This window comes from Oratosquilla oratoria, chromosome 6 (genome assembly GCF_046742065.1).
Source record: "Oratosquilla oratoria isolate Oo_2021 chromosome 6, ASM4674206v1, whole genome shotgun sequence".
In the NCBI taxonomy this organism is placed as follows: Eukaryota; Metazoa; Arthropoda; class Malacostraca; order Stomatopoda; family Squillidae; genus Oratosquilla; species Oratosquilla oratoria.
In genome coordinates this window covers 757,852-785,578 of record NC_134782.1, presented here as the reverse complement: position 1 = coordinate 785,578, position 27,727 = coordinate 757,852, and the positions used below count along the sequence as shown (strand labels likewise).

General features: G+C 34.5%; 1 protein-coding gene across 1 annotated transcript; it reads left to right on the top strand.

The window, feature by feature from the left end:
* Positions 1–265: 265 nt before the first annotated feature.
* RpL24-like (ribosomal protein L24-like) lies at positions 266–27,727 on the top strand. The gene is made up of 4 exons (XM_076186287.1): positions 266–569; positions 690–876; positions 7,485–7,642; positions 27,296–27,727. The coding sequence occupies exons 1-4, from the start codon at positions 489–491 to the stop codon at positions 27,509–27,511; spliced, it is 642 nt and encodes a 213-aa protein (XP_076042402.1). The 5' UTR covers positions 266–488; the 3' UTR covers positions 27,512–27,727.

The following is a 27,727-nucleotide window of genomic DNA, read 5'->3' as shown; positions in this document are numbered from 1 at the left end:
TTTTTTAGTGTTGTCGACTCCGATATATACAATGTTCACATGCACACTGCCATTTGGTAAACGCCAAGAAATTATTCTAGATAATAGGATAATACTAACGCTATAAATCCCTAAATTGTTACTAAAAGCAACTAGAAATCTCCAGACTAACTCTACAGTAGAAAAGCCAGAATTTCCGGAGTCACTAAATGCACGGCAAATCCCAATATGACGACAAAATCCCTAGAAGTGGGAGCCCTCCGTCCGACATGGTTGCAATCACAGTTGTGTAAATTATAAATAACCATTTAAATTCGTCTCATAACCAAAACAGGTGTCATAGTTTTTTGTACTAGAAAATATGTTAGAGATCAATTCCTGAACAAGTATTGTGTAGTATTACATTGTTGAACTTTTTGATACTGCTCCGACAGCCTCACACACCTTGTAAACGAACACCACACGTGTGAGCGAGAAATGGTAAAACATTGGAAGTGTAAACAGTGAAAATGCGGTTGGAAAAGTGTTATTTTTGTTCAAGCACAGTCTACCCGGGACATGGCATCCAGTTTGTAAGGAATGACTGTAAAGTAAGTATATGTATTTGTATACTGGGGTCTTTCTGATGGTGACAAAATTACAAGTAAATAACTTTGTTTATTAAGGAGAAGTATTGGGACCTTGCAAATAAACGTGTGTATTGTTAATAGGTTTTCAGGTTTTGCCGTTCGAAATGCCACAAGTTCTTTAAGAGAAAGCGAAATCCTCGAAAGTGTCGATGGACTAAAGCATTTAGGAAGGCAGCTGGAAAGGAGTTAGCAGTAGACCCTGCCTTCGAGTTTGAGAAAAGAAGACACGTTCCTGTGAAGTATAATCGGGAATTATGGGCGAAAACAGGTATACTTATAACTATTTTGTTTTCTCATTTCCTGGTACCATTGAATTGTATTTTTGGTAAAATTTTAGTTGTGCATAACCTGCGCGATAAATCAAAAGAAAATTATTAATTTCGTAATTTGTAATAGATCATCGTTATATGCAATTTTCTTGGCAGAAATAAATAACAAAAAAGTTGCTAAAACATATTTTCTAATAAATGAAGTTGCAGCAGTTAAATGATACACCATGTTTGGGTCTCACTAATTGCCGAACAAAACCGATAAAAGCCGAACAAACCAACAAAACCCAAACAAGGACAGTTTTTGCTCAAATGCACACATCTATATATATATGGTTGCATTATTTAAACTATTTTCTTTAAAATGTGTGATTTCCATGTAATATGTAGGTACCCCCGAATCCACGCGCGGCGCCACCGTCGACCATGTATTGTTTTCATGGCCATATGTTGCGGCCCACTAGGTTTTATTTGGTTCAATTTGAATGCTTCCCGCGCTTAGCGCATGCGAAAGATATTCAAATTATCTTGTTGTTTTGCAAGTGTAAGGCTAATTCTTGAAATAGAAAAAAAATTCAGCGATTTAAACGGAAATTTGGTTGTCAAACTCGGCAACATAGTTTTCCGAGTAAAAATATTAAGGTAAGGAATCTCTAAATATAATTTTAAGTTACATAAACAAGTTTATCAACCTATTTTCTCCCGGACATGAGAAGTTTAATATCGTGTATCACATCATAATTGAGCTTAAATCCCCGGAATGTAGCCATTTCACCCATGAATCTGATGCGTCCAGTTCGCGTTCGATTTTGTTTACTATTACCATTGACGACCAAAATCACACAATGACGGTTTTTGCTCAAATGCATAATTTATATATAAAAAATAGCATATGGTTGCATTATTTGACCTATTTTCTTTAAAATTTGTGATTTCCATGTAGAATGATCGAAGAGAAGTTACGTTTTTATCCTCTACAAAATTATCAACCGGAAACCAACGTCATTGTTTGGGTTTCGTCGGCGTTGGTTGCCGGTTGATAATTTTTCAGAGGATATAAACGTAACTTCTCTTTGATCATTTTACGTGGAAATTATCCATTTTTAAAGAAAATAGGTCAAATAATGCAACCATGTGCTATTTTTTATATATAAATTATGCATTTGAGCAAAAACCGTCATTGTGTGGTTTTGGTGGGCGTTTAGCGACAGCTTCATGGTTGCCATGAAAAGGCAATTATGGTATGATGGAGATGTCTCACATTGTTTTTGACATGCTCATGTGATTTGTTGATCCATAAAACCCAAGTATTCCGAATTTTAATAAAATTGGACCAGTGGTTTAGAGTTAATGTGTATTTCTTTACCGAAATCTTTACAAATTACCACCCTTAATTCTAACACTTTGTTATGGTAAAGTCGAGCCAAAAATGCGGGCTAAGAAAATAATTCAAAAAATCGTATCTCCCTTATTTTTCAAGCTATTTAAAAAATTTAAAAAGCATTTTGTTTCTAATAAAGTTGTCTTTCATATGCAACAATAATATAAAGGTTAATTTTTTTTTGAAAATTTAGTGGGGGTACCTATAATATGATCAAAGAGAAGTTACGTTTTTATCCTCTGCTAAATTACCGACCACAGCTACGATTTGTCCAGCCATATACATCATCATTTAATTCTTGATACAAGTAAAAGAATGATCTCTAATCACGACTGGGTATTTAAAAATGCCCCCCATAAATGCCACCCTTCAAATTTTCCTGCCAAACACAGTAAAAACATGCCAAAAATGCAATATTTGCTATTAAAAACGCCAATCTGGCAACCCTGACGCTTAGTGATGATCAGCACTCGCAGAACATAGATGGCAGGCTAGCGGTAAATTTGTAACCACCAGTCGGTAACTTTGCAGAAGCTAAAAATATAACTTCTTTTTGGTCAAATTATATGAAAATCACACATTTTAAAGAAAAAGAGTTGAAATAATTCAACTATATGAAGTCTATTACACTAATAACACAATAGTAAGAAACTTAATTGAGTGAAGTTTGATCCATACCACCAATGATCATAGAGGACGGGCTGGATAAATACGTAACTTCTCTTTGATCACATTACATTGAAATCACACATTTTAAAGAAAGTAGTTCAAATAATGCAACCATATATATATAGAAGTGTGCACTTAACCGTCCTTGTTTGGGTTTTGTTGGTTTGTTTGGCTTTTATAGGTTTTGTTCGGCAATTAGTGAGACCGGTTTGTTTTTATAGGTGCCGAGGTCGAAGAAATGAAAGGGTGATAAATTAATCAATTCTAACCTAACTAACCTACGGCTACGTAACCTAACCAATGTTTAGTAATTCGGTACCTCAGATTCTAATAATAATTAATTGTCTAATGCTAGATCGCGTAGGTGTGCACAACTAAAATTTCACCAAAATTGCTAAAAGTAAATATACTAATGAACAAAGCTGTGATCATAGGGTCATGATGCCATCCTACTAAAAGCATATACACTACTGAACAATGCTGTGACCATAGGATCTGGAATATGCCCTGATTACTTCCATCAGTACCTCACATGGTACATGTCTTTAAAAAGGTGCCATGGAGCCGAGATTCATGCATTTCTTAAAGTTATGCATACATACATATACCAAAGGCTTTTTCGGGGGCAGCCTTAAAGTTTATATATCCTGTAGTCCGATTGGATATGATCCAAAACTGGCTGACCTATAAAATTACAGGAATCGCATTACATTCACCAACCCCCTGGTTATTCATTGACCTCCCCTTTCATCCCCCTGGCTATTCATCAACCCCTGGGAGTCAATATCAAGCAATTTGAGAACCCCTGGTTTAGGTTAAATGTATGGATTTTGGTCTACAATATTATCCTCCTCCTCCTCCTCTTCCTCCACAATACCAAGATAGAACCCAATATAAGTGTTCATACATGTGATTTTGTTTTGGAAAGATACTTTTCTAGTAGTTTCCATGCTAATTTCAATGAATCTTTTACAATTCTATTGGAAATATCTCATGTATTCAAACAAAGTGAGGGATTTCTAATAGAATTAACAGAAATTTTTAAAATCAGGTACAGAACAATTAGAAATGTTTTATTTCTAAACCAAACCTAATGTAAACTAGCCTAACTGGATCTTACCTAACCTAACCGTACCTGATATGCACTGTGTATTACTTAGGGGGAGTATTGTGTCCCCCAGTATAGTGGATGGGAGGTTATCAAGGTAGGAGACAAAGTCCCCCAAATGGGGTTGCAAACCAAGCCATGGGGTAAGGCCTCCCTCAGGTGTGCATACAATCTAGCAGAGGGTCTCACACCCCAGAACCCCAAGTGAAATATATTTTAATTTGTGGGTTTTGTCCCCCTCCCCTCAAAATCCCAGTGAGTGTATTCTACTTCAATGAAGTATACAGGAAAGGAGTAATGTTCATGAGGTCCAGTCTCCTATTCATGAGTATATCGCATATAGCTTCAAATTCATGCTTAGCTGCCAATTCCTCCCATCCCTGAGGTGTCTGGTGTCCAGAACATTGGTGCCCTACTTGAAACGGAGTATTACAATCAAGTTTTTAGCATGTGTTTTATATTTCCAGCATTGCTGAGTGAAAGCGAAGTGCAATTTATTTATGATGCTGGTTTATTTGTTTGTTTATTTTTATTTTGGAGTAGAATTATGCCTTTTGACTTTGGCTACCTCCCCCGGTAAGAGTGAAAGAGGTATATGTATTATGTATTTTTATTTTATGTATCAATAAATTTTATTTGTATTTATTTATGGGGTGGTGTGAGAGGTAAATGAAAGTGTAATGGGCTGGGGGACTGGAGATGATTAAAGAAAATGGAGAAAAATGGGCGATAAACCAGTTGTTTGCTGACAACACTGCACTTGTAGCAGGATCAGAGGAGGGATTAACCCCTTCCATACGGTGCCGCACACGTAGGCGTCATGTGGAGCGAGTGTATTTGCGAGGCTGCCATATCGGCGTCTTGATTATATTTATTGTAGTCGCCCCTCCATAATTACATTCTTTCTAATTCTTTTGTAATCGCATTTTCTATGGTTATCAAAATTCACGGGTGAAGAGAGAACGATCAATATAAGCGGTGACTATATTTTATGATGCGAGTATTATTACGACACGTCGTACGGCTGGCATTGGCTGCTGCCACCGAGATCTAAGTCCATGACGCCTACGTGTGCGGCACCGTATGGAAGGGGTTAAGGAAGTTAGTGACGGAGTTTAAGAAAACTTACGAAAGACAGACTTTGAAGATAAATATGAGGTGATGAAATGTATAAGGGGGGAGGATGGCAGCAAATTGGAAGTGAGTATTAAGGGAGAGAGACTGGAGGAAGTGGATAGCTTTAGATACCTGGGTGCAAATGTGGCAGGGAAGGGAGGAGTGGTGGTGGATGGAGAATGTAGATTAAGAGAAGCAAGTAAATGCCTTGGGGGATAAAAAAAAGTGTAATAAGAAATAGACATTTGGGAATGGATGGCAAGAGAAGATTGTATGAAGAAGTAATTCTGCCAATAGCACTGTATGGGGCAGAAACATGAAATGACTGAGAAATATGGTAGGGATAATTAGGCTGAATAGAGTGAGGAATGATGAGGTGAGGAGGAGAAGGGTGGAAAAGGAGTTGATGTTGCTCCCTAGGCTGTCTGTCCGAGCAGTCCTGTCTCCCCAAGGAATGCCATGGCCGAAACAGGGTTTTCCCACAAATCCTTTATGGAGTGTATGTTATGTTGTTTGCATGCATGATTGTATATAATGCAGTCTTCCATGATGTGTTGAATAGCCTATTAGGTTGGACTAGTAATTGGTTGAATGGTCGAAAACAGAGAGTTGTTTTAAATGGAAAAACTTCTAGATGGAAAAATATTACAAGTGGAGTTCCTCAGGGTTCTGTTCTTGGGCCACTTCTATTCATAGTATATATAAATGATATAGACCATGGACTAAAATCTACTGTTTCCAAATTTGCTGATGATACAAAACTGTGCGGAGTGGCAAATGATCACTCAAACCAATTAGATATTCAAGAAGATTTAGATCAATTACAGCAATGGTCTGAAAAGTGGCTAATGAAATTTAACACAAATAAATGCAAGGTAATGCACATAGGTAAAAATAACACTAAGTACGATTACAAGTTATTTGGAAATTCATTAACCAAAGTGGATAGTGAAAAAGATCTCGGCGTAATTATCAATAACGATCTCAAATCACCCAAGCAGTGTATTTCAGCCTCTGAGAAAGCAAATAAGATTCTAGGACTGATTGCGCGATCTTTTGATTTCAAAAGTCCATCACTCATTAACAAGGTATATAAATCGTTAGTTCGTTCACATTTGGAATATGCTGTTTCCGTATGGTCACCGAATCTCATTAAAGACATTGACAGACTGGAAAAAGTATAACGGTGAGCCACAAAACTTATTCCAAATATCAAAAATAAATCATACGAAAATTGACTAAAACATATGAATCTGTTTTCCCTAAAAAAGCGTAGACTCAGAGGTGACTTGATACAGGTCTTTAAGATTTTAAAGGGAATTGACAACATCAAAAGTGACAAGGTCTTTAAGATTTTAAAGGGAATTGACAACATCAAAAGTGACAAAATTTTCACATTGAATGAGAATCAGACAAGAAACAATGGTCTCAAACTGTCCGGAAATAGATTCAATTTGGAAGTAGGTAGAAACAACTTTGCCAACCATGTAGTTAATGAATGGAATAAACTTCCTGCACAGATAGTGCAATGTAGGTCAGTTCGAAGCTTTAAGAATCATTTAGATAAATACCTAAGCAAGATGCTGTAATGATTATAATTTATTTTATATTATTTGTTTTTGTTTTGTTATCATTTGTCTGTCTGATTTTCATTTATTATTATTTACTATTTACCTGTTTATTATTTAACTATACCTATGCATTTATTTATGTATTTTATTTATTTACAATATTATAGTTTTTATTTATTTTATTATTAGTATGATTTTTTTTCGCATCCGACCTTTTTTATCTCCCAATTCAAAACTATTTCCATGTGCCCACAGGTTAGAGTAAAGTAGTTATTTAGGTAAAATGTCTGCAGAGAACCACACACACCCTCCCAATAAAGAATGTCGGAAATCAATGTTCAGTCTGATTCATGTGGATCTGATTGACTTCTACTGCAGATCACTTTCAATTTTTGTAGGTAGGGGGCCAGGGTTGGGTGGAGAACAATTTCAGTGGATTTCAACATCCTCAACATAAGTTTGTTTTCAACCTACCCCATTTGGCACAACAAATGAAATTTGGTAGAAGTAACACCATAATCTCATGAATAAAACTAAATTATTGGTTTCTGACATCCCTGAGTGGGAAGTAAATTGTATTTGGTTTATTTGTTCTTACATTAGATATCTAAATTTTATTCCATTTAAGTATGATCAGAAATGTTTTAATTTCCCAACCAAGGTTTGGTCCTTTAACACTGGAACAAAACTTTTTGCTCTATTTGTCTCATGCTAAAAAAAAGACTTTGTGAGATCAGAATTACTTAAGTTTTTTGTTTGTAGTGGAGGCCATGAAGAAAGTGACAGAGGTGAAGGCGAAGAGAGAAGGCAAATTTATCCTTGACCGGTTGAAGAAGGGTGATGAACTGGACAGGGTACGAGACAAACATGAGGTGGAGAAACATATGCACCTCATCAAGTCTCCAGCAGCTGGACTTAAGGTAAGTAGATGCCACTGTACCTGTACCATATTGATATCAGTTTATCCTTGTATGCCACACTGGGGTATTGCCTGCATAATTATAATCAGTCAATATATTAGACTATTGGAGTAGCCCTCCTCTCTCCTCCTTTCTTTTCCTTCTTTCCCATGCTCCTCTCCCATTTGCTCATCTTTTGCTTTCCTGTTTAATCTTTTTCCCCCTCTTTCCTCACTTTTCTCTCTCCTCTCCTTATCCCACTTTCATGTCTCCCTCTCTTTCCTCTCTCTCTCTCTCTCACACACACACACACACACACACACACACACTTCAACGAATGGACGGCTTAGAAGACGTTCTGAAGAAAAGTGAAGTCTGTGGATCCCAACGCAAAGAGAAGTGCCTAGTGTTTTTGCAGGGTGGGGGGGAAATTGCTCGTGGAGTAGTGGGAACGTAGGGAAAGAGGAAAAGGGGAGGGATTACTGAGGGAAATGGAAGGAAATGAGGAGGGAGTAGACTTTGACCAGCCAGACAAGCGGAAGGTAAACAAAAGACTTAGCGAGGATCAAATGTCTAATAAAAATGTAAAGATTAGAAGTATAGAGAGGAGCAATACAGAAGAAAGTGACGAGAATATGTTCCAGGGATTTAAAGAGGGTGGGGGGGACACAACCCCCCCCCCCCCCCCCCCCCCCCGACTGATAAGACTAGAGGAGAGAGTTGATAAGGTGATCGAGGACTTGGAGCGTAAGTTAGGTAACGTAGACTCCATTTTTCAAAGAATTGAAAGGTTGGAACAACTAGAGAAGGCTAACAGAAACTTAACTGAAGAAATAGAGGACCTAAAAAGACAGTTAGGAAATGTAAAGGAGGAGAATGAGAAATTGAAGAAGAATAGTAATGAAAACAGAGAGAAACTAGCTACAGAAGCTAAAAATTGGAGAATAACTCAAGAAGGGAATAAGGTTTCATTCACTGACATAGTCAAACAGCAATTGAAAGAACATAATGAAGACTCAGTTATTAAAGTGATGAGACAGAAGGAGAATATAGTAAGAGAATTAGCTGACAAAAAGAAATGTATAATTATATTAGGAATGGAAGAGAAACATAACCCAGATAGAACTGCAAGAATCAAGGAGGAAAATGAAAGAGTAAGCAGTTTATTAAAATTAGTCCAGGAAGATGAACCAGAAATTATAAAGGAAATTGAGGAAAAATTCAGACTCGGAAAATATAGTACAGATAAGACCAGACCAATTAAGATTAAATTCAGGTCACAAACAACAGCAGAGAAAATTCTATCCAAGACAGGGAAACTAGCAACAAATGATCAATATAAAAAGGTATGGATAAAAAGAGAAATGAATAAGGAGGAAAGAGAGGCAGAAAAGCAGAAAAGAATTGAAGCTAAGGCAAAAAACGAGGAAAGAACGGAGTCAGAGAAAGAGAGATTCTATTGGAGAGTAGTGAACATGAAAATAAAGCAGTTCGACATACTAAAGAAAAACATAAGGGAAACAGAGAATACAATGGAAGTGGCAGAAAACTAAGAGTGTCTTACACAAATATAGATGGATTGATAACAGGATTGAATGAACTGAATGATTATTTGAAAGAAAAAGAACCGGACATAATGGGAATTGTAGAAACAAAATTAAAAGGCCCACTACCACCCAACAGTGTAGGACATGATACATACAATTATTGGATTAGAAACAGAGAGAAAAAACAAGGGGGTGGAGTTATGTTCCTGACTAAGAAGGATATAAACGTGAAAGGTGTCATATATGGAAAGAATACAGTAGAGATGATTATGATAGAAGTGGAAGACCGAGATAAGAAGAGCAGAAAATTTGTGATCAATTATGTGCCTCCGAAAACAGCCTCATGGGAGGAGAGTGAACATAAAAGTATGTTAGAGGACACAAAGATAGCATTAACTAAAATAATGGAAGACGGAGGAAGAATAGTTATGATGGGCGACTTTAATTGCAAAGAAATCTGCTGGGAAGAAATGACAGTAAAGAGTGGTGATGACTCATGGGGAAATGCTCTACTTGAGATGATTACTGACCATTCAATGACACAATGGATACAAGAGAACACTAGGTATAGAAATGAAGAAGAACCATCGAGGCTAGACTTAATAATTACATCTGAACCTAGAATAGTGGACAAGATTGAATATAAAACACCAATAGGTAAAAGTGACCACATATTGATTGAACTGGAACTTAATGAAGAAAAATATATGAAAAGAAATGAACAATATAGAAAAGGAAGAATGATGTATGAAAAAACAAACTTTGATAAAATAAGAGAATTCTTCCAACAAGAAAACTGGGAAGAAATATACAAAGAAGAAACAACAGTGGAAGAGAAATGGAATATTTTGACAAAAATTTACAAAAAAGGAGTGGAAAAGTATGTCCCAAGACAAAAACAAGAAAAAGAATATGTAAAATGCTGGTACAACAAAAGTTGTAGGGAGTTAAAGGACAAAAGAGACAAAGCCTGGAACAGATGGAAAAAAGACAGAAGACCTGAAAAATGGAAAATATATACTGGTTATAGAAATGAATATGTACAAAAGTGCAGAGAGGAAAAAAGAAAATATGAAAAAGATGTTATAGAAAAGTGTAAAGATCAACCAAAACTATTCTACAGATTTGTAAACAATAAACTGAAAAACAAACAAGACTTAGAGAAATTAAGACAAGGAGGAGTTGAATACACTGAGGAAATGGAAATGGCAGAAATTATGAACAAACATTTTAAATCAGTGTTTACAAGGGAAAATATACAACCTGAAGAGATTGAGTGGAAGGAAAAAGTCCCCCCTATGGAAGAAATAGAAGTAACAAAGAATGAAATATTGACACACTTGGGTAATTTTGATGTCAGAAAATCGCATGGGCCAGATGAAATAGCAAACTGGATTCTGAAAGAATGCAGGAATGAACTGGCAGACAAAATACATAGCATAATAAGCAGTTCCTTAAAAGAAGGAAAAGTTCCAGAAGATTGGAAAAAAGCAAATATAGTACCTATATATAAAGGAGGAAATAAAGAAGAACCTACCAACTATAGACCAGTCTCTCTAACAAGTACAATAGCAAAAATATGTGAAAGAATTATCAAAAGTAGATGGGTAAAATACTTGGAAAAAAACAACGTACTAAATCCAAGGCAATTTGGATTCAGACAAGGACGATCATGCGTCACCAATTTAATATGTTTCTATTCAAGGCTAATAGATATAATACAAGAAAGAGATGGATGGGCTGATTGTGCATTTCTAGACCTAAAAAAAGCTTTTGACAAAGTACCACATAAGAAGTTGCTTAAGAAATTAGAATATGAAGGAGGAATACAAGGTAAATTGCTAAATTGGATGGAAGACTTTTTGCAAGAAAGAAAAATGAGAGTAGTGATAAGAGATCAGCACTCAAAATGGAATGAAGTAATAAGCGGTGTCCCGCAGGGAACAGTTCTGGCCCCAATAATGTTTGCTATATATATTAATGATATGGATGAAGGAATTGAAAGCTATATGAGCTTCTTTGCAGATGATGCAAAATTACTGAAAAGAGTGAAAACTGAAGAAGATTGTGAATCACTACAGAGAGATCTAAATAAAGTACAAGAATGGAGTAGGAAGTGGGAGATGGAGTTCAATACAAAAAAGTGTAGTATAATGGAATTTGGAAAAAGCAAAAACAGAATAACAGGATCATATAATTTGGGAAAAGAAGGAATAAAGAAAGTAGAAAATGAGAAGGACCTGGGAGTCATTGTTATGAATAATATGTCACCTGAGAAACATATAAATAAGATTTTTGGAGAAACTTATAATTTAATAAGAACAATCAAAGTGGCATTTACATACCTGGATGAAGAAATGGTGAGGAAAATCCTAATCACCCTGATAAGACCAAGATTGGAATATGCAGCAACGATATGGTCACCAAGTACAAAAAAATGTATAAAAAAACTTGAAAGACTACAAAGAGCAATTACAAAACTGGCACCAACACTCTCAAAACTATCATATGAAGAGAGACTACAAAAACTTAAACTACAGACACTAGAGCAAAGAAGAGAGAGAGGAGATTTGATAGCTATTTACAGAATCATGAAAGGCATAGAAATTACTGATAGAGAGAATCTGATAAAATGGGATGACAGAAATACAAGAGGACACGGAAAGAAAATAAAAAAAGACAGCTATAGAAGAGATTTTAAAAAGAACAGCTTTCCTCACAGAGCAATAGACAGTTGGAACAAGTTAGATGAGAAAGTGGTGTGTGCAAAAACAATACATGAATTTAAAAATAGTTTAGATAAAATGAGATATGAAGACGGGACCCCACGAGCATAGCTCCCCTTCCCGTAAAATACAACTAGGTAAATACAACTAGGTAAATACACACCGCTTCATCGTCATAGAGGAAGGAGGTCCAAACATTGAGCTCCAACCTAGCGCTTTGTTGGTGAATCAGGAAAAATTCCTTGTTGTTTTCGGGATGTAACATTATGTTCGCATGTGACTGGTAAGGTATCTAATCCAGTACTTGAAAAAGTATAGTTTTTAGCACAGAATGGAAGATAGTAAAGAAGAAAAAAGAATCGACGAACCAACAGAGAGAGGATTAGATATAACTAGAGTGGAATTGCCACTGGGAGTAATCTCTAAGAAAACATGTATTAGCATCACTGAGAATGACTTACAGGTACAATAGTGAAGTATTTTTGGGATTTTAGAGGAAAAGGGGAGCAATGGATAAAATTATGGACACGGAAAGAAAAACTAGGATTAGCAGGGCACTAAAGAGTAGAGACATCAACTTGGCAGAAGAATTCATTTATTTAAAATTAGACCACAAAACTTTGCAATTAAAGGTATCAAACTTATGCAGAACTAACGATGAGATAATAAAAGAATTAAACAATCTAAAAAGTGATTTAATTATGATTAAAAGGGAAAATGAAAGAAAAGAAATGAGGTTAGAAACAAAAACGAAGAACTGAAGAAAGAGGTCAAAGAACAATTACAAGCAGTAACCAAAAAGATGGGAGAATCAGTCAAAGAGACTTATCTTAATGAAATGAAAAATCAGTGGAAACAGGAACGTGAAAATCAAAAACTCTCATTCAAAGAAATAGTACAGTAACAAGGTAAAAGAGAATGCAAAGGAAACGATGATTAAGGTAATCAAAGAAAAGGAAAATTGGGTGCGAGACACAGTGGACAAAAATGCATTGTGGTTTACAGTGTCAAAGAAAAACACAATGTACACAAATACCAAAGAGAAAAAGAAGAGGAAGAAATTGTGAAGGAGATGGTGAAAGCACTTCAGGATGAGGGGGGACAGGATTCGGAGGAGATCGACAACGTGCATAGGATGGGTACATAATCAAAAGAAAAAAAATACAGGCCAATGAAAATTAAGCTAAGGACTCAAGTGGTAGCTGAAGGAATACTATCAAAAGTGGCAAAACTAGCAAACAGTGAAAATTACAAAAACGTGTGGATAAAAAGGAAATGAATGACATACAAACAAAAATTGGACAAACTAAACTTATCAACTCTAGAACAAAGAGAAAGAGGTGATTTGATAACCATATACGGAATTATTAAAGGGATGGAAATTCTTGATAGGGATGACCTACTAAAATGGGACAGAAGATATACAAGAGGACATGAGAAGAAACTTAAGAAAGACAGTTACAGAAGAGATCTGAAAAATGTTTTCCACACACAGTAGATACATAGAACAAACTGAAAGAGGAAACAGTGAGTGCTAAAACTATACATGATTTTAAGAAAAAAAACTGGATGTGGAAAGATACAACTGCGGGTCACTACAAACATAGTTCTCCTCCTGCAAAATAAAACTAGGTAAATATTGGCGGTCAAAAGAATCGGATGTCGCTGAGAACACTCCACAAACTAATGCTAAATATAGTGATTCATCGATGAAAAAGTGGTGCAATACCTGGTTGTAAACAAACGGAAGGGGGGGTGATAGTGAGTGATGAAACCATGATGTATCAAAGTGATCAAATTTAGTAAGGAAAAAAAAAATGAAGGGAAATGGTTTAAAATGATGATAAACTGACATGTTCTGAGACAACCAAAAGAAGACTAGACATGAGTAAGTATGAAACACCTTTGGGGAGTGGTTAGGAAAAGAATTTGCAATGTTGATAGACCTAGATATGAAGATGAATTATTCTCTGGATTTAGAACAGAAAGAGGTATGGACTTCAAAAACATATGAATAAATCAAGAAATATTTTAAATGAAAAGGGAGTGTTGAATGGAAAAGGGAACATGATTATACAAAGAAGTGAGTGAATTGAGAAAGGAAAATGCAGTATTAATTAGGGAAATAGAAGAAATGATAAAGGAACTGGCTATAGTAAAAAACTATAATGAAAAGTTGAAAAATTATGACATAAATAAAAATGAAACCCTGTTAATGGAAGTTAATGAGAAGATATTAATAGAGGCAGGCAAAGTTGATGAATGTATAAGAAAAACAAACATGATGGAAATTAAAAACCAAATGAAAGAAGACAAAGAAAACAAAAAAATACTATTTAAAGAAATAGGCAAAGAACAAATGAACGAAAGCACAAAGGATACTGATAGAAGTAATAAAGGGAAAAAAAATATTGGGTAAGAGACACAATAGACAAGAAAAAATGTGTTGTGATTTATGGTATAAAGAAAAACATGGACTAATCAGGTTCCAAAGGGAAAAAGAGAAGAATATAATGAAGGAAATACTAAAAGAAATGCAGGAGGGACAAGAATAGAGAAGAATAGGCCTCTCAAATTAAAACTAAATTTGCAGAGGATAGTGAAAGAAATATTAACAAATGCAGGAAGACTAGCAAAAAATATGAACTACAAAAATTTATGGATAAAAAAGGAGCTTAGTGATGAGGAAAAAGAGAAAGAAAAAACACTAAAAGAGGAAGCTAAGGGATAAAAAAAAAAGAACAGAGAACAAAAGGAAGGAGTTTTTTGGAGAGTGATGGACTTGAGACTGGGGAAATGGTACATAAGGGTGGGGAAATGGTACATAAGGGAAAAGGAAATGCAGGAGCAAGAAGAAAAGGCAGAAAAAAAATAAAGGTAACATATACCAACATAGACGGATTGATATCAGGATTAGATGAACTGAATGACTGCCTAGAACAAGATATAATGGGGATTGTAGAGACAAAATTGAAAGAATAATTACCACCAAATAGTATAGGCCAAGGCTTATACAATTGTTGGATCAGAAAGAGAAACAAAGTAGGGTGGAGACATGTTGCTAACCAAGAAAAACCTAAAGAGGACAAAAATCACAGGAGAGAACAATGTGGAGTTGATTATGATAAGAGTCGAGGATAGAGATATGAAAAGTATGCAGTGATTTATGTCCTGCCTAAAACTCATGCATGGAATGAAAGTGAACACTCCTAAATGCTGGAAGAAACAAGAAAAATACTAAATGAAACACTAAAAGAAAAAGGAAATCTGTTATTTATGGGTGATTTTAACTCAAAAGAAATATGTTGGGAAGAAATGAGTGTGAAAGGTGGAGAAGATCACTGGGGAAACATATTACTGGAAATGACCATTGATTACACATTGACACAATGGGTCAAGGAAAATACCAGATATAGAAATAACAGTGAACCAACAAGATTGGATTTGATATTCACATCAGAACCCAAAATTGAATACCAGATGCCAATTGGAAAAAGAGATCACATATTACTAGAACTAGAATTAAATGAAGAAACAACTATAGAAATAAATGAAAAACACAGAAAAGGAAGACTGATTTATAACAAAACAGATTTTAGGAAGCTTAGAAAATTCTTTCAAGAAGCAAATGGAAAAATTTTGATAATGAAGAAACAAAGGTGGAAGAGAAATAAGCAATTTGGAAGGAAATCTATAATGAAAGCGTGGACAAGTATGTACCCAGACAAAAACAGGAAAGGGCATGCTTAAAATCCTGGTACAATAAAAAGTGCAGTGAGGCAAAAGACATAAAGCCTGGAAAAGATAGGGGAAAAAATATGAGAAATGGAAAATATACACCTAAGAAATGAATGAGTAAAAATATGTAGGGAAGAAAAAAGAAATTATGAAAAGGACATAATAGACAAATATAAAGATCAACCCAAATTATTTTATAGATATGTAAACAACAAACTAAAATATAAACAGGAAATACTTAAATTGCATCAAGGTAATAGAGAACACAGAGGATATAGAAATGGTGGATATTATGAACAAACATTTAAAATCTGTGTTCACCAAAGAAAAAGAAAATCTAAAAAACTGTGACCAAAGAAATTAATTAAGATTTTCCCCAATGAAGGAATTAGATATTACTCAGAATGAAATAAGGAATCAAATTCTAAAGCTTGACGTCAACAAATCACATGGTCCGAACGGAGTTGCAAACTGGATACTAAAGGAATGTATCTATTAGAAATTACGTAAAAGGTGACGTCATATTGAACTCGTTTATTGAACTCTAGAAGTTTAATTTCATTAAAGTAATAAATTATGTATATTTAAATTATTGGATAAAATCTGAATAATTAATGTTAATGATCAATTGCTACTGATAATTTGTAGTCTATTGAAAAAATTTAAACATTTGAATTAAATACCGAAAATTCTGGTCGGTGAAAAGTAAACAATGGTCGCGAAAATTATAGATATTGCGTGTGGCCTACGACCGCACTCACTCAAATAATAGTTTTCGTCAAGTTAAGACGCTTAGAATTTGTGTCAACTGAAACTAAAGAAGATCAATTTCGGAGGAACATTTACTCCCAACTGTAAAGAGAAACCTCTCTTTAAAGAATAGAATTACATAATTGAAAATAACGGATAAACTTAAAAGGGCGAAAGGGACGTAAGTATAACTCGGCCGAGTTAAAACCGGTCTCTCGAAAATCCGCCTTTTCTAAAATTTACATCTAAATTATCAAGAAGAAGGTAAGATCAACTTTCTCTTTTGAATTAGTTTAACTATAGTAAGAATTATTTGTTTGGATGAGGAAAACAGATCCTTTTCCAATATATTTAAAGAGAGGATTTATTAACATCAATATAGATTTAATATATCTAGACTTTGCAAAAGCTTTTGATACCGTCCCACACGAAAGACTACTTACTAAATTAGCTTTGCATGGAATAAGTGGTAGCGTATTAGGTTGGACTAGTAATTGGTTGAAAGGTCGAAAACAGAGAGTTGTTTTAAATGGAAAAACTTCTGGATGGAAAAGTGTTGCAAGTGGAGTTCCTCAGGGTTCCGTTCTTGGGCCACTTCTATTCATAGTATATATAAATGATATAGACCATGGACTAAAATCTACTGTTTCCAAATTTGCTGATGATACAAAACTGTGCGGAGTGGCAAATGATCACTCAAACCAATTAGATATTCAAGAAGATTTAGATAAATTACAGCAATGGTCTGAAAAGTGGCTAATGAAATTTAACACAAGTAAATGCAAGGTAATGCACATAGGTAAAAATAACAGCAAGTACGATTACAAGTTATTTGGAAATTCGTTAACAAAAGTGGATAGTGAAAAAGATCTCGGCGTAATTATCAGTAACGACCTCAAATCATCCAAGCAGTGTATTTCAGCCTCTGAGAAAGCAAATAAGATTCTGGGATTGATTGCGCGATCTTTTGATTTCAAAAGTCCATCACTCATTAACAAGCTATATAAATCGTTAGTTCGTCCACATTTGGAATATGCTGTTTCCGTATGGTCACCGAATCTCATTAAAGACATTGACAGACTGGAAAAAGTACAACGGCGAGCCACAAAACTGATTCCAAATATCAAAAATAAATCATACGAAAATCGACTTAAGCACATGAATCTGTTTTCCCTAAAAAAGCGTAGACTCAGAGGTGACTTGATACAGGTCTTTAAGATTTTAAAGGGAATTGATAACACCAAAAGTGACCAAATTTTCACATTGAATGAGAATCAGACAAGAAACAATGGTCTCAAACTGTCCGGAAATAGATTCAATTTGGAAGTAGGTAGAAACAACTTTGCCAACCGTGTAGTTAATGAATGGAATAAACTTCCTGCACAGGTAGTGCAATGTAGTTCAGTTCGAAGCTTTAAGAATCATTTAGATAAATACCTAAGTAAGATGCTGTAATTATTATAATTTATGTTATATTATTTGTTTTTGTTTTGTTATAATTTGTCTGTCTGATTTTCATTTATTATTAGTTATATGTCAATTTATTATCATTTACTATTTACCTGTTTGTTTGTTATTCAACTATACCAATGCATTTATTTATGTATTTTAATTGTTATTTACATTGTTATAGTTTTAATTTATTATTAATATGATTTTTTTTTTTTTTTTTTTTTTTTTGCATCCGACCTAGATATGGATCAAAAGGTCTCCTGTCGGCATGCTTTGCCTTTGTAATCCTTTGTAATCAAGACTCGGCATAATCTAATTCTCCATAGCCTCCGTGAATTGATTCAGTATTCGAGCCTTCTAAGTGGGCCTATTTGTTTATAATAAAAAGGTAATTGTTGATTCACTGTGCCGATTATTATTAAAAGGCTTCACATATTCGTAAGTAAATTGAGTTGTTTTATATAATAGTTTCAAGAGTTCAATTAAATGAGTTTGTCAAGTTCGCCTAGTGTATACTACGGCCTATTTGTTCTTAGTGGAAACCTTGTGTCCAGGTTGGTTTGTGTAGTTGAATTATGGCGTATGTTTAGTGAAATCGAATTGTTTTATGTATAGGCTAGTACTACCTGAATATTTTTTTGTACTTTGTATCAATACAGTCTAATCATGACAAGTGATAATGAGGATAAGGATGAAGCTGGATTTGAGACTGCATTGGTTAAATTGAAACGAGAAAGGGGTATACTTAAAAGAAAAGTTACTCTGATTCTTAATAAATTAAAGGATTCACTTAGTAAAAAGACATTAAACGTTAATTTCTGTAGTAAACAATTAGATATTATTGATCAAGTTATAAGTGAAATTAAAGTTAAAGATGAACAGATTTTAGATCTTCTAAAGGAAAATGAAGTAGATGTTAAGAAATTTGACACATTTACTAGTGAAGTAGATAAGCAAGTAGGCTATCATATGGAAATAGATGAAAGTCTATCAGAATTTGAGGAATTTAAAATGGCAGGGAATAAATCCAATAATCACTCTACAAGCTCTATAGATGCTGATAGATTTGTTGAAACACTCAATAGGCTAGACCATTTTGATACTAAACCGCCTCCCTTATCTTGCGGCGTTTTTGATGGAACAGAAAAGGATAAATTTACCTTTTCTTCTTTCCTCAATCAGTTTAATAATGTCATAGGTAATAAGGAGAGTATGTCCCAGGCAGTGAAGCTTAGTTATTTACATAGTTATCTTAGGGGTTATGCTTTGAAAATCATTAGCCATTTGTCTATCATAAATGAAAATTATGATATTGCACTAAGATTATTGAAAGATGAATTTCTGGATGTACCCTTTATAGTGGATGAAACTTTCCGAAGGATTCTAAGCGCAACAGTTCCTCAAGGATATGATGAGGAGTTTTTTGCATTAAAGTCATTCATCATTGAAATTAGAGCATACATCTTTGAATTAAAGTCTAATCATGGCTATGATTTTACAATGAAAAATTCTCCTGGAAATTTATTATTGAGTCATATTCTCTTTAATAAGTTGCCTACAGCATTCAAAAGGGAACTGGTTCATAAATATAACAACTATCCTACCTTGACTGAAATCTTTGAGTCATATAATGACATTATTAAGACTCTAATTAAGACCTGTAAAACTACTTTGCCTAGATCTGATAAAATCAATAAGGCCAAAGAAAATTCAAAAAATGCACCCAAAGAAAATAAAAGTTCTCTTCAAATTTTCAAGACCAGTCAAAATAAGGTTGCTCCCTCTAAAAACTTTATTTGTAAATTGTGCAGTGCATCAGGTCACTCCTTAGGACAGTGTGAAAAATATTCAACTCTTAAGGATAAGACAGAGAGAGTACAGGAATTAGGTCTCTGTGCACGTTGTGCTGGATCTGGTCATAAAGAAGATGAATGCTTTGGCAAGCAAAATAAATTAAAATATGGTTGTAAACACTGTAATTCTTATGGCCATATAGCACCCCTTTGTCCTGAATTTAAAGGACCTACTACTAGTAATAATCATCTTTGTTTAACATCTCAACAAAATTCTGAAAATGATTACATTTCCCCTACTGTAACTTTGGAATTTATTCGTGGTAAACAGAGTAAGAAGATCAGATGTTTAATTGATACAGGGAGTCAGCGGTCCTACATGTCAGCAAGAGTTGCTAAAGAGCTTTGTACGGATTTAGATTCGTTGAATAAGATAGACTTCAATGTAAAAACATTCATTGGAGCTGAAGTTAAGAGCTTTAAGCAAACCTTAATAGGTGTTAAAATGAATAAGATAATTCAAATGCCATTTCTTATTGACCCTTCACTCAGCATAAGTTTTGTTGTACCGGGTATGAATGAAGCCCTAGAAAATATAAAAGATCAAGGATTTGAATTGGCTGATGAAGCCTTTGGATTAAATCAGGATAATGAATTAATAGAGGTGGATGCATTGATAGGTGTAGACTTGCTTCAATTCCTTCCAGAATGTTCATTTGCCTCATGCTTGCAAGGGAGCTGCATGGTAATTGGAAATAAAGTAATTCCTATTGGTAATGTCAATCATTTTTTGACTAGGAAACAGGCTTCTCAAATTAGTAAAAAAACGGCAAGTAATAAAGTTCAAATCTATCAATGTCAGAAGTCTTCTAAAGTTCCTGACACCTCAGTTAATCTGATACTTAATCCAATTAAATCTTATTTTAATCCTCTAGAAAACATTCTAAATGATTCAGATATTGAAAATGGGATAGAATATCTCTTTAGCTTGGAATCTATTGGAATTAGTAAGAATGAAATTTATAGTTCAGAGGATCAAGAACAAATTGCTAGATTTAATGAAGCTATTCAGTTTAAAGATGGCCATTACCAAGTTAAGCTTCCTTGGTATTCAGAAAAAATAGAACTGGTCCCTTCTAATTTTCAGGTTGCCAGAAAAGTTTTAGGGAGAGTTTCAAAAAATCTTAAAAAGTCAAATCTATATGAAAAATATGAAGAGGTCTTTGATAAGCAGCTTCAGGATGGAATCATAGAGCAGATTGAAATAGACTTTTCTGATGAAAAGGTGAATAATCACACTTGGATTCCACATAGGCCAGTCATTAAAATGGAAGAGCAGGTCTCGACTAAGATTAGACCAGTTTTCAATTGCTCACTAAAGACTGATAAGAATCTACCTTCTTTGAATGAGGCTGCATATACTGGAGTTGATCTAATGGAGTCCTTGCTTAAACTGTTATTTTGCTTTAGAACTAATGATATAATCTTGCTGAGTGACATCAAGCAGGCATTCCTGTCAATTAGGCTCAGCCAAGAATTTGATAAGAACCGTTTTTGTTTCCTTTGGGAAAGGGATAAATTGATTGCTTATAGATATAGAACTCTAGTATTTGGATTTACATCGTCACCCTTCATTCTACATTATGTAATGAAGAAACATGCCAGTAAATTTCCACTTGACAAATGCACTGACATTCTTTCCAGTCAATTCTATGTTGATAATTTAATATTCACAGGCAATAATTTTAAGGAAATGACTGACCTTTATCGGCTTTGCTATGAAAGAATGGCTCTTGGTGGTTTTATTTTAAGATCTTGGAATTCAAATTCACTTGAACTGAGACAACTGATAGAAAAGGATGGCAAATTAGTTGAACATTCAAATGAGACAGAGAAAATTTTAGGATACAGATTTAATCCTAATATGGATGAGATGCAGCTTGCACCTGTTGAATTTCACTCTGTCAGTACTAAAAGACAATTGTTATCCGAGACTTCAAGTTTGTTCGATCCACTGGGGTTAGTCTTACCCATTAGTATCAAAGGAAAGTTATTGATGAGGAAGGTATGGCAACACAAATTAGGATGGGATGAAAAATTGCCTGAGGACATAATAAATGAATGGGATAATATCAAACCTGGTTTTGAGAAAGCCAATCAGGTCTCCTTTAATAGGCAGGCATTAAATGAGAATGAAGAATATGGACTTAATATTTTTAGTGACAGCTCACAAAATTGCTTTGGGTTTGTTGCTTATGGTACCAGTAAGGAAAGTAGTTCCCTCTTATTTGCTAAAGCAAAAGTGGCTCCTGCTAACAAGGAAAAAGAACATAGCATCCCAGTCTTGGAGCTACTTGGAGTGATTCTTGCTTTAAAGTGCATATCCACTATTTTGAATGCCTATTCCAAAATAAGATTCAACTATATTAATATTGCTGTTGATGCACAAGTTGTGCTCAACTGGTTAATAACCAGACTGACTAAACTTAAATCTAAGTTTGTCAAAAACAGAATAGGTGAAATGGATAGTAAACTACAACAGCTTGAAAGGGATTATAACATTCCCATTAGTTTTAATTATGTCAAAACTGAAAATAATCCAGCTGATCTCTTAACTAGAGCCTTAACCTACAGCAAATTCATCGATAATTTTGAATTTTGGCTCAAGGGACCAGATTGGATGAAATATGATTTAAATACCTGGCCTAAATACCCATTGTTGAGTGTGGGTTTTAATCTGATGAATCAAAATATCAATACTCTCAATACCATGCAAGGAAAGGAAGTTGAAATGAAACCTATTTTTGACATTAATAAGTTTTCAAACTATAATAAAGTTATGAAAATCACTGAGTATCTCTTCAAGTGGATTTGTATGAAAAGTGGTGAAAACTCTCATGAGAAGGCATTGGATTATTGGATCATGATAAATCAGTCAATCAGTTTTGCTAAAGAAATTAGCTTCCTTAAACAAGTGGATACACTCGAGTCAAGTAACTTTAAAAATTAAGAAGTGCCTTCCTTAGTATTGAGTTTAAACTTGTTTCTTGATGAAAAGAGCATCCTGAGATCACGAGGAAGGATTTCCAAATCACTTTATTTTGATTATAATGTACACAATCCTGTACTTTTGGGAAAAGATCACTTTTTCACTGTACTTTTTACCAGATTTTGTCATGCTCAGGTACAACACATGGGAGTCAGTACTACCTTAAATTTCCTAAGGTCCCAAGGATTCTGGATCCCAAAGGGTAGATCTTCTGTTAAAGCTTCAATTAAGGACTGCAAAATTTGCCAGAAGTATAATGCACTTGCCTATAATTACCCTAAAGTAACCAGTATGCCTAAGCAGCACATGAATCTGATCAGACCTTTCAATCATGTGGGAGTTGATTATACAGGTCATGTGTTTTTGAGGAAAGATAATACTAATGCTTTGAGTAAATATTTTATATTGATTTTCACTTGCCTTAATATCAGGGCTGTCCATTTTGAGTTGTTGCCTGACATGTCAACTAAGAATTTCATTCTGGCCTTTCAAAGATTTTGTAATCAGTATACTATTCCAACTTACTTGTACAGTGATAATGCCCGATCATTTGTGAAAGGTGGAGACATATTAGAGAGAACTCTCGAGTCGAATGAATTTTTGGATGAACTCTCAAAAAACAAAATCAAACATGTAAGAATCCCAGTATATTCAGCATGGGTTGGAGCAGCTTGGGAACGTCTTATCAGAACAGTAAAAAACTGTCTGTATAAGGCAATTGGAAGATCTAAATCAACATATTTTGAGTTTCTGACTGCCCTTTCAAACATAAAAAATGCCATTAATTCTAGGCCTCTCACTTATAGAGCCAGTTCAGAAGAATTTGAATTTATAACTCCAAATTCATTCCTCAAACTTAACAACATTGGTTCATTGATGTTCAAAGATGAAACTGATATTTGGGTTAATGATGAAAATCAGGAAAATCTTGAAAATGCACTTTGCAAGCAGAATGAGATGTTTGAGGAATTTAGAAGATTGTGGTATGAAGACTATCTTCTGAGTTTAAGGGATCATGCAAAAAATCTTTACCAGAAAGAATGGTCTGACAAGATAAAGAAAGGAGATGTAGTTTTGATTAAACATCCAAATAAACCCAGACCTTTTTGGTTAATGGGAATAATATTAGAGATAATTATTGGACATGACAATAAGGTTCGGATTGTTAAAGTGAAACAAAATAATGGAGAAATTGCCTTCCATACAATAAAGAATTTGTATCCCATGGAATTAAATATCACTCTTGGAAGTCAAAACCCATCACAACCTTCAGAGGTAGATACTGGAAACGACTCAAATCAAACAAATCCTCAAGCTCCATCTGCAAATAATAGAGATCTCAAACCAAAAAGAAAGGCTGCATTAAAGCAGCGTGAACTTATGAGAAATAAACTTGATTATTTATAAATTATAAATTGTGTATTAGGTGTTGGGTAAAATGCTACACCCTGGTTCTGGGGTGAGGATACACGAGTTTAGGTGGTGGTTCAGATACTTTACCCTTAATCTAAGGGTGAGAAATTGTTTTATTAAAGATTGATTAGAGGCATTAAATCTTATTGAATCATTTGTATTTATATTGATTTGGACACAAGGTTGCGTTGCATTGCATTGCATTTGTTACAAATGCAATCTCTTGTCTGGAGTATATTAGAAATTACGTAAAAGGTGACGTCATATTGAACTCGTTTATTGAACTCTAGAAGTTTAATTTCATTAAAGTAATAAATTATGTATATTTAAATTATTGGATAAAATCTGAATAATTAATGTTAATGATCAATTGCTACTGATAATTTGTAGTCTATTGAAAAAATTTAAACATTTGAATTAAATACCGAAAATTCTGGTCGGTGAAAAGTAAACAATGGTCGCGAAAATTATAGATATTGCGTGTGGCCTACGACCGCACTCACTCAAATAATAGTTTTCGTCAAGTTAAGACGCTTAGAATTTGTGTCAACTGAAACTAAAGAAGATCAATTTCGGAGGAACATTTACTCCCAACTGTAAAGAGAAACCTCTCTTTAAAGAATAGAATTACATAATTGAAAATAACGGATAAACTTAAAAGGGCGAAAGGGACGTAAGTATAACTCGGCCGAGTTAAAACCGGTCTCTCGAAAATCCGCCTTTTCTAAAATTTACATCTAAATTATCAAGAAGAAGGTAAGATCAACTTTCTCTTTTGAATTAGTTTAACTATAGTAAAAATTATTTGTTTGGATGAGGAAAACAGATCCTTTTCCAATAGTATAGGTGAACTAACAGGAAAAATATACAGAATAGTTGAATGTTCACTCGAGGAAGGAAAACTACCAGGAGACTGGAAAAATGCCAATATAGTGCCAATATATATGGGGGGAAATAGGGAAGACCCAACAAATTATAGACCAGTGTCCCTAACAAGAACAACAGTTAAAATTTGTGAGAGAATCATCAAGGATAGATGGACAAAATATCTGGAGGAGAACAGTATACTGAACCCGAGGCAATTTGGATTCAGACAAGGAAGATAATGTACCACTAATTTGATCTGTTTCTATTCAAGATTGATAGATATATTGCAAGAAAGGGACGGCTAGGCGAACTGTACCTTCCTGGACGTATACAAAAAGCATTTGATAAGGTACCACACAGAAAATTGCTATTTAAACTGGAAATAATAGAAGTCATACATGGAAAACTATTGAGTTAGATGGAAGATTTCCTACATGGAAGAAAAATTAGAGTAATGCTCAGAGACAAATATTCAAAGTGGGAAGAAATGAGCAGTGTCCCACAGGGGTCAGTGGCTCTGATAATGTTTGCTATATATGTGAATAACATGGACGAAAGTATTGAATTTTACTTGAACATTTTACATTATGGGTGATACAAAGTAAAGAAAATAATTTCCAAAAAAGACTAAGTCATTACAGAGTGATCTGAACAAAGTCTCAAGAGTGGAGCAAGAGATGGGAAGTAGAATTCAACATCAAGAAATGCAGTATAATTGAATTTGGGAAAAGCAAGAATAGAATATGAGGACAGTATAAAATTGATGAAAAAGAAGTAAAGTTAATTCTGAAAAGGACCTAGGAGTAATCATCACCAAAGACATGTCTCCAGATAACCATATTAATAAAATAGTGAGAAAAACATACAATTTGTTGAGATTAATAAAGGTGGCTTTTAAATACCTGGATAAGGAAATGATGAAAAAAAATACAAACACTGATAAGGCCAAAACTGGAATATGCAGCAATGGTATGGTCACCCAGTACAAAAAAATAATATAAGAAAATTAGAAAGAATACCAAAGACATGTCTCCAGATAACCATATTAATAAAATAGTGAGAGAAACATACAATTTGTTGAGATCAATAAAGGTGGCTTTTAAATACCTGGATAAGGAAATGATGAAAAAAAATACAAACACTGATAAGGCCAAAACTGTAATATGTAGGAATGATATGGTCACCCAGTACAAAAAAAATAATATAAGAAAATTAGAAAGAATACAAAGAGCAATGACAAAGGTGGCCCCAACACTCAAACTTGACATATGAACAAAGATTGGCCGAACTGGAATTGCCGACCCTGGAACAAAGAAGAGAACGAGGGAACCTACTAGCCATCTACAAGATTATGAAAGGCAAGGAACACCTTGATAGAGAGGACTTATCAAAATGGGACACAGGAAAAACAAGAGGACATGCAATGAAACTCAAAAAGGACAGCAACAGAAGATCTGAAAAAGAACAGCTTTCCACACAGAGTAATAGACATCTGCAACAAACTGGATGAAAAAATAGTGTGTGCAAACATCATACAAGAATTTAATAACAAATTTGATCTTGCAAGATACAAAAACAGGTCACCATGAGCATAGCTCCCCTTTCCATAAAATACATCTTGGTAAATACACACACACACACACACACATTTCCCTGTCTTTCCTATCCCTCTTTTCTCTCCACTCCCCCTCTCTACTTCAGTTTGTTCTTTCCTCACTGGTGTACTGACCTCCTAATGTGAGAATTTTTTATATAAAGAGGCCTGCACCCCTCATGAGGGATGGGGAAGATGTCTGCTTGTAGGGCATACTGGGTAACTTTTATGCTGTGGACATCTGACCATGCATCTTATTGTCCAGTGATACTCCAGTTTTTCAGCACCTTGCATTTACAGTGGTAAATTAAAAAGTTTGCAGAATTAAAAGAAATATATATTTAAACTAAAATGAACAAATATATTGCACTTATTTTTCAATATGGTTGCCATCCTGCTCAATACACTTCTGAAGACGATGGTTCCAACCAGTTAAGCCTTCTCTACAGAACTTTACTGTCCTCTCTGGAAACTGTGTTAACAGCATTTTATAGCTTTATGTTTTCAAAGTTGCCCCTATTTAGCAATTCTTTGAGCTTTGGAAAGAGGAAGGAGTATGATAGGGGGCAATATCTGGAGTGTAAGGTGGTTTATATAACACTTCCCATTGGAACTCTCAAATCATCCTTCGCAACTCCCACAGAATGTGCTGGTGCCTTGTCATGGTGAAAGAGGATTCACCCTGGTTAGAATATTCTTTGGTATCTATTTTTATGTTTACTTGGATATTGGTTTTATTTTGCAGAAACAAAAGGAGATTGATGCAGAAATGGAGTTAGAAGAAAAGGCCACTGAACATGTTAAGGCAGGAACCTCAAGTGTAAATACTGAAGAGGAGGGCAAGGTGAAGCTTGAGGACAAAGAAGATGAAATTCAGGAAATGCTGTTGGAGGAAGATACTGATGATAGTGATGACAGTGAAGAAAATGCAGATGGTGATATGAGTGATGATGGTCAGTAAGTGGAAGAATGGAATGGTGAGAGTGCATTAGAGAGAAATTGTTAGGAAAATCACTATATTTTGTAATTGTAATAGACCTTTATTTGGAATTATTGAGAGAAACTTATGGGGCTTGAGATCAGCAGCATTTTATTCTACCTATTCAAATTTGAATTATATTGAATTGTTGTGTATATACATCATTAAGATGTATGAAAATAAATGAATTGAAATAAA

Bases quoted from the DNA above. Each gene is read 5' to 3' on its own strand.
- RpL24-like (XM_076186287.1), top strand. From the start codon at position 489: ATGCGGTTGGAAAAGTGTTATTTTTGTTCAAGCACAGTCTACCCGGGA. The intron at 570-689 runs GTAAGTATATGT...TATTGTTAATAG, and splicing joins TTGTAAGGAATGACTGTAAA to GTTTTCAGGTTTTGCCGTTC. The intron at 7,643-27,295 runs GTAAGTAGATGC...TTTATTTTGCAG, and splicing joins CTCCAGCAGCTGGACTTAAG to AAACAAAAGGAGATTGATGC.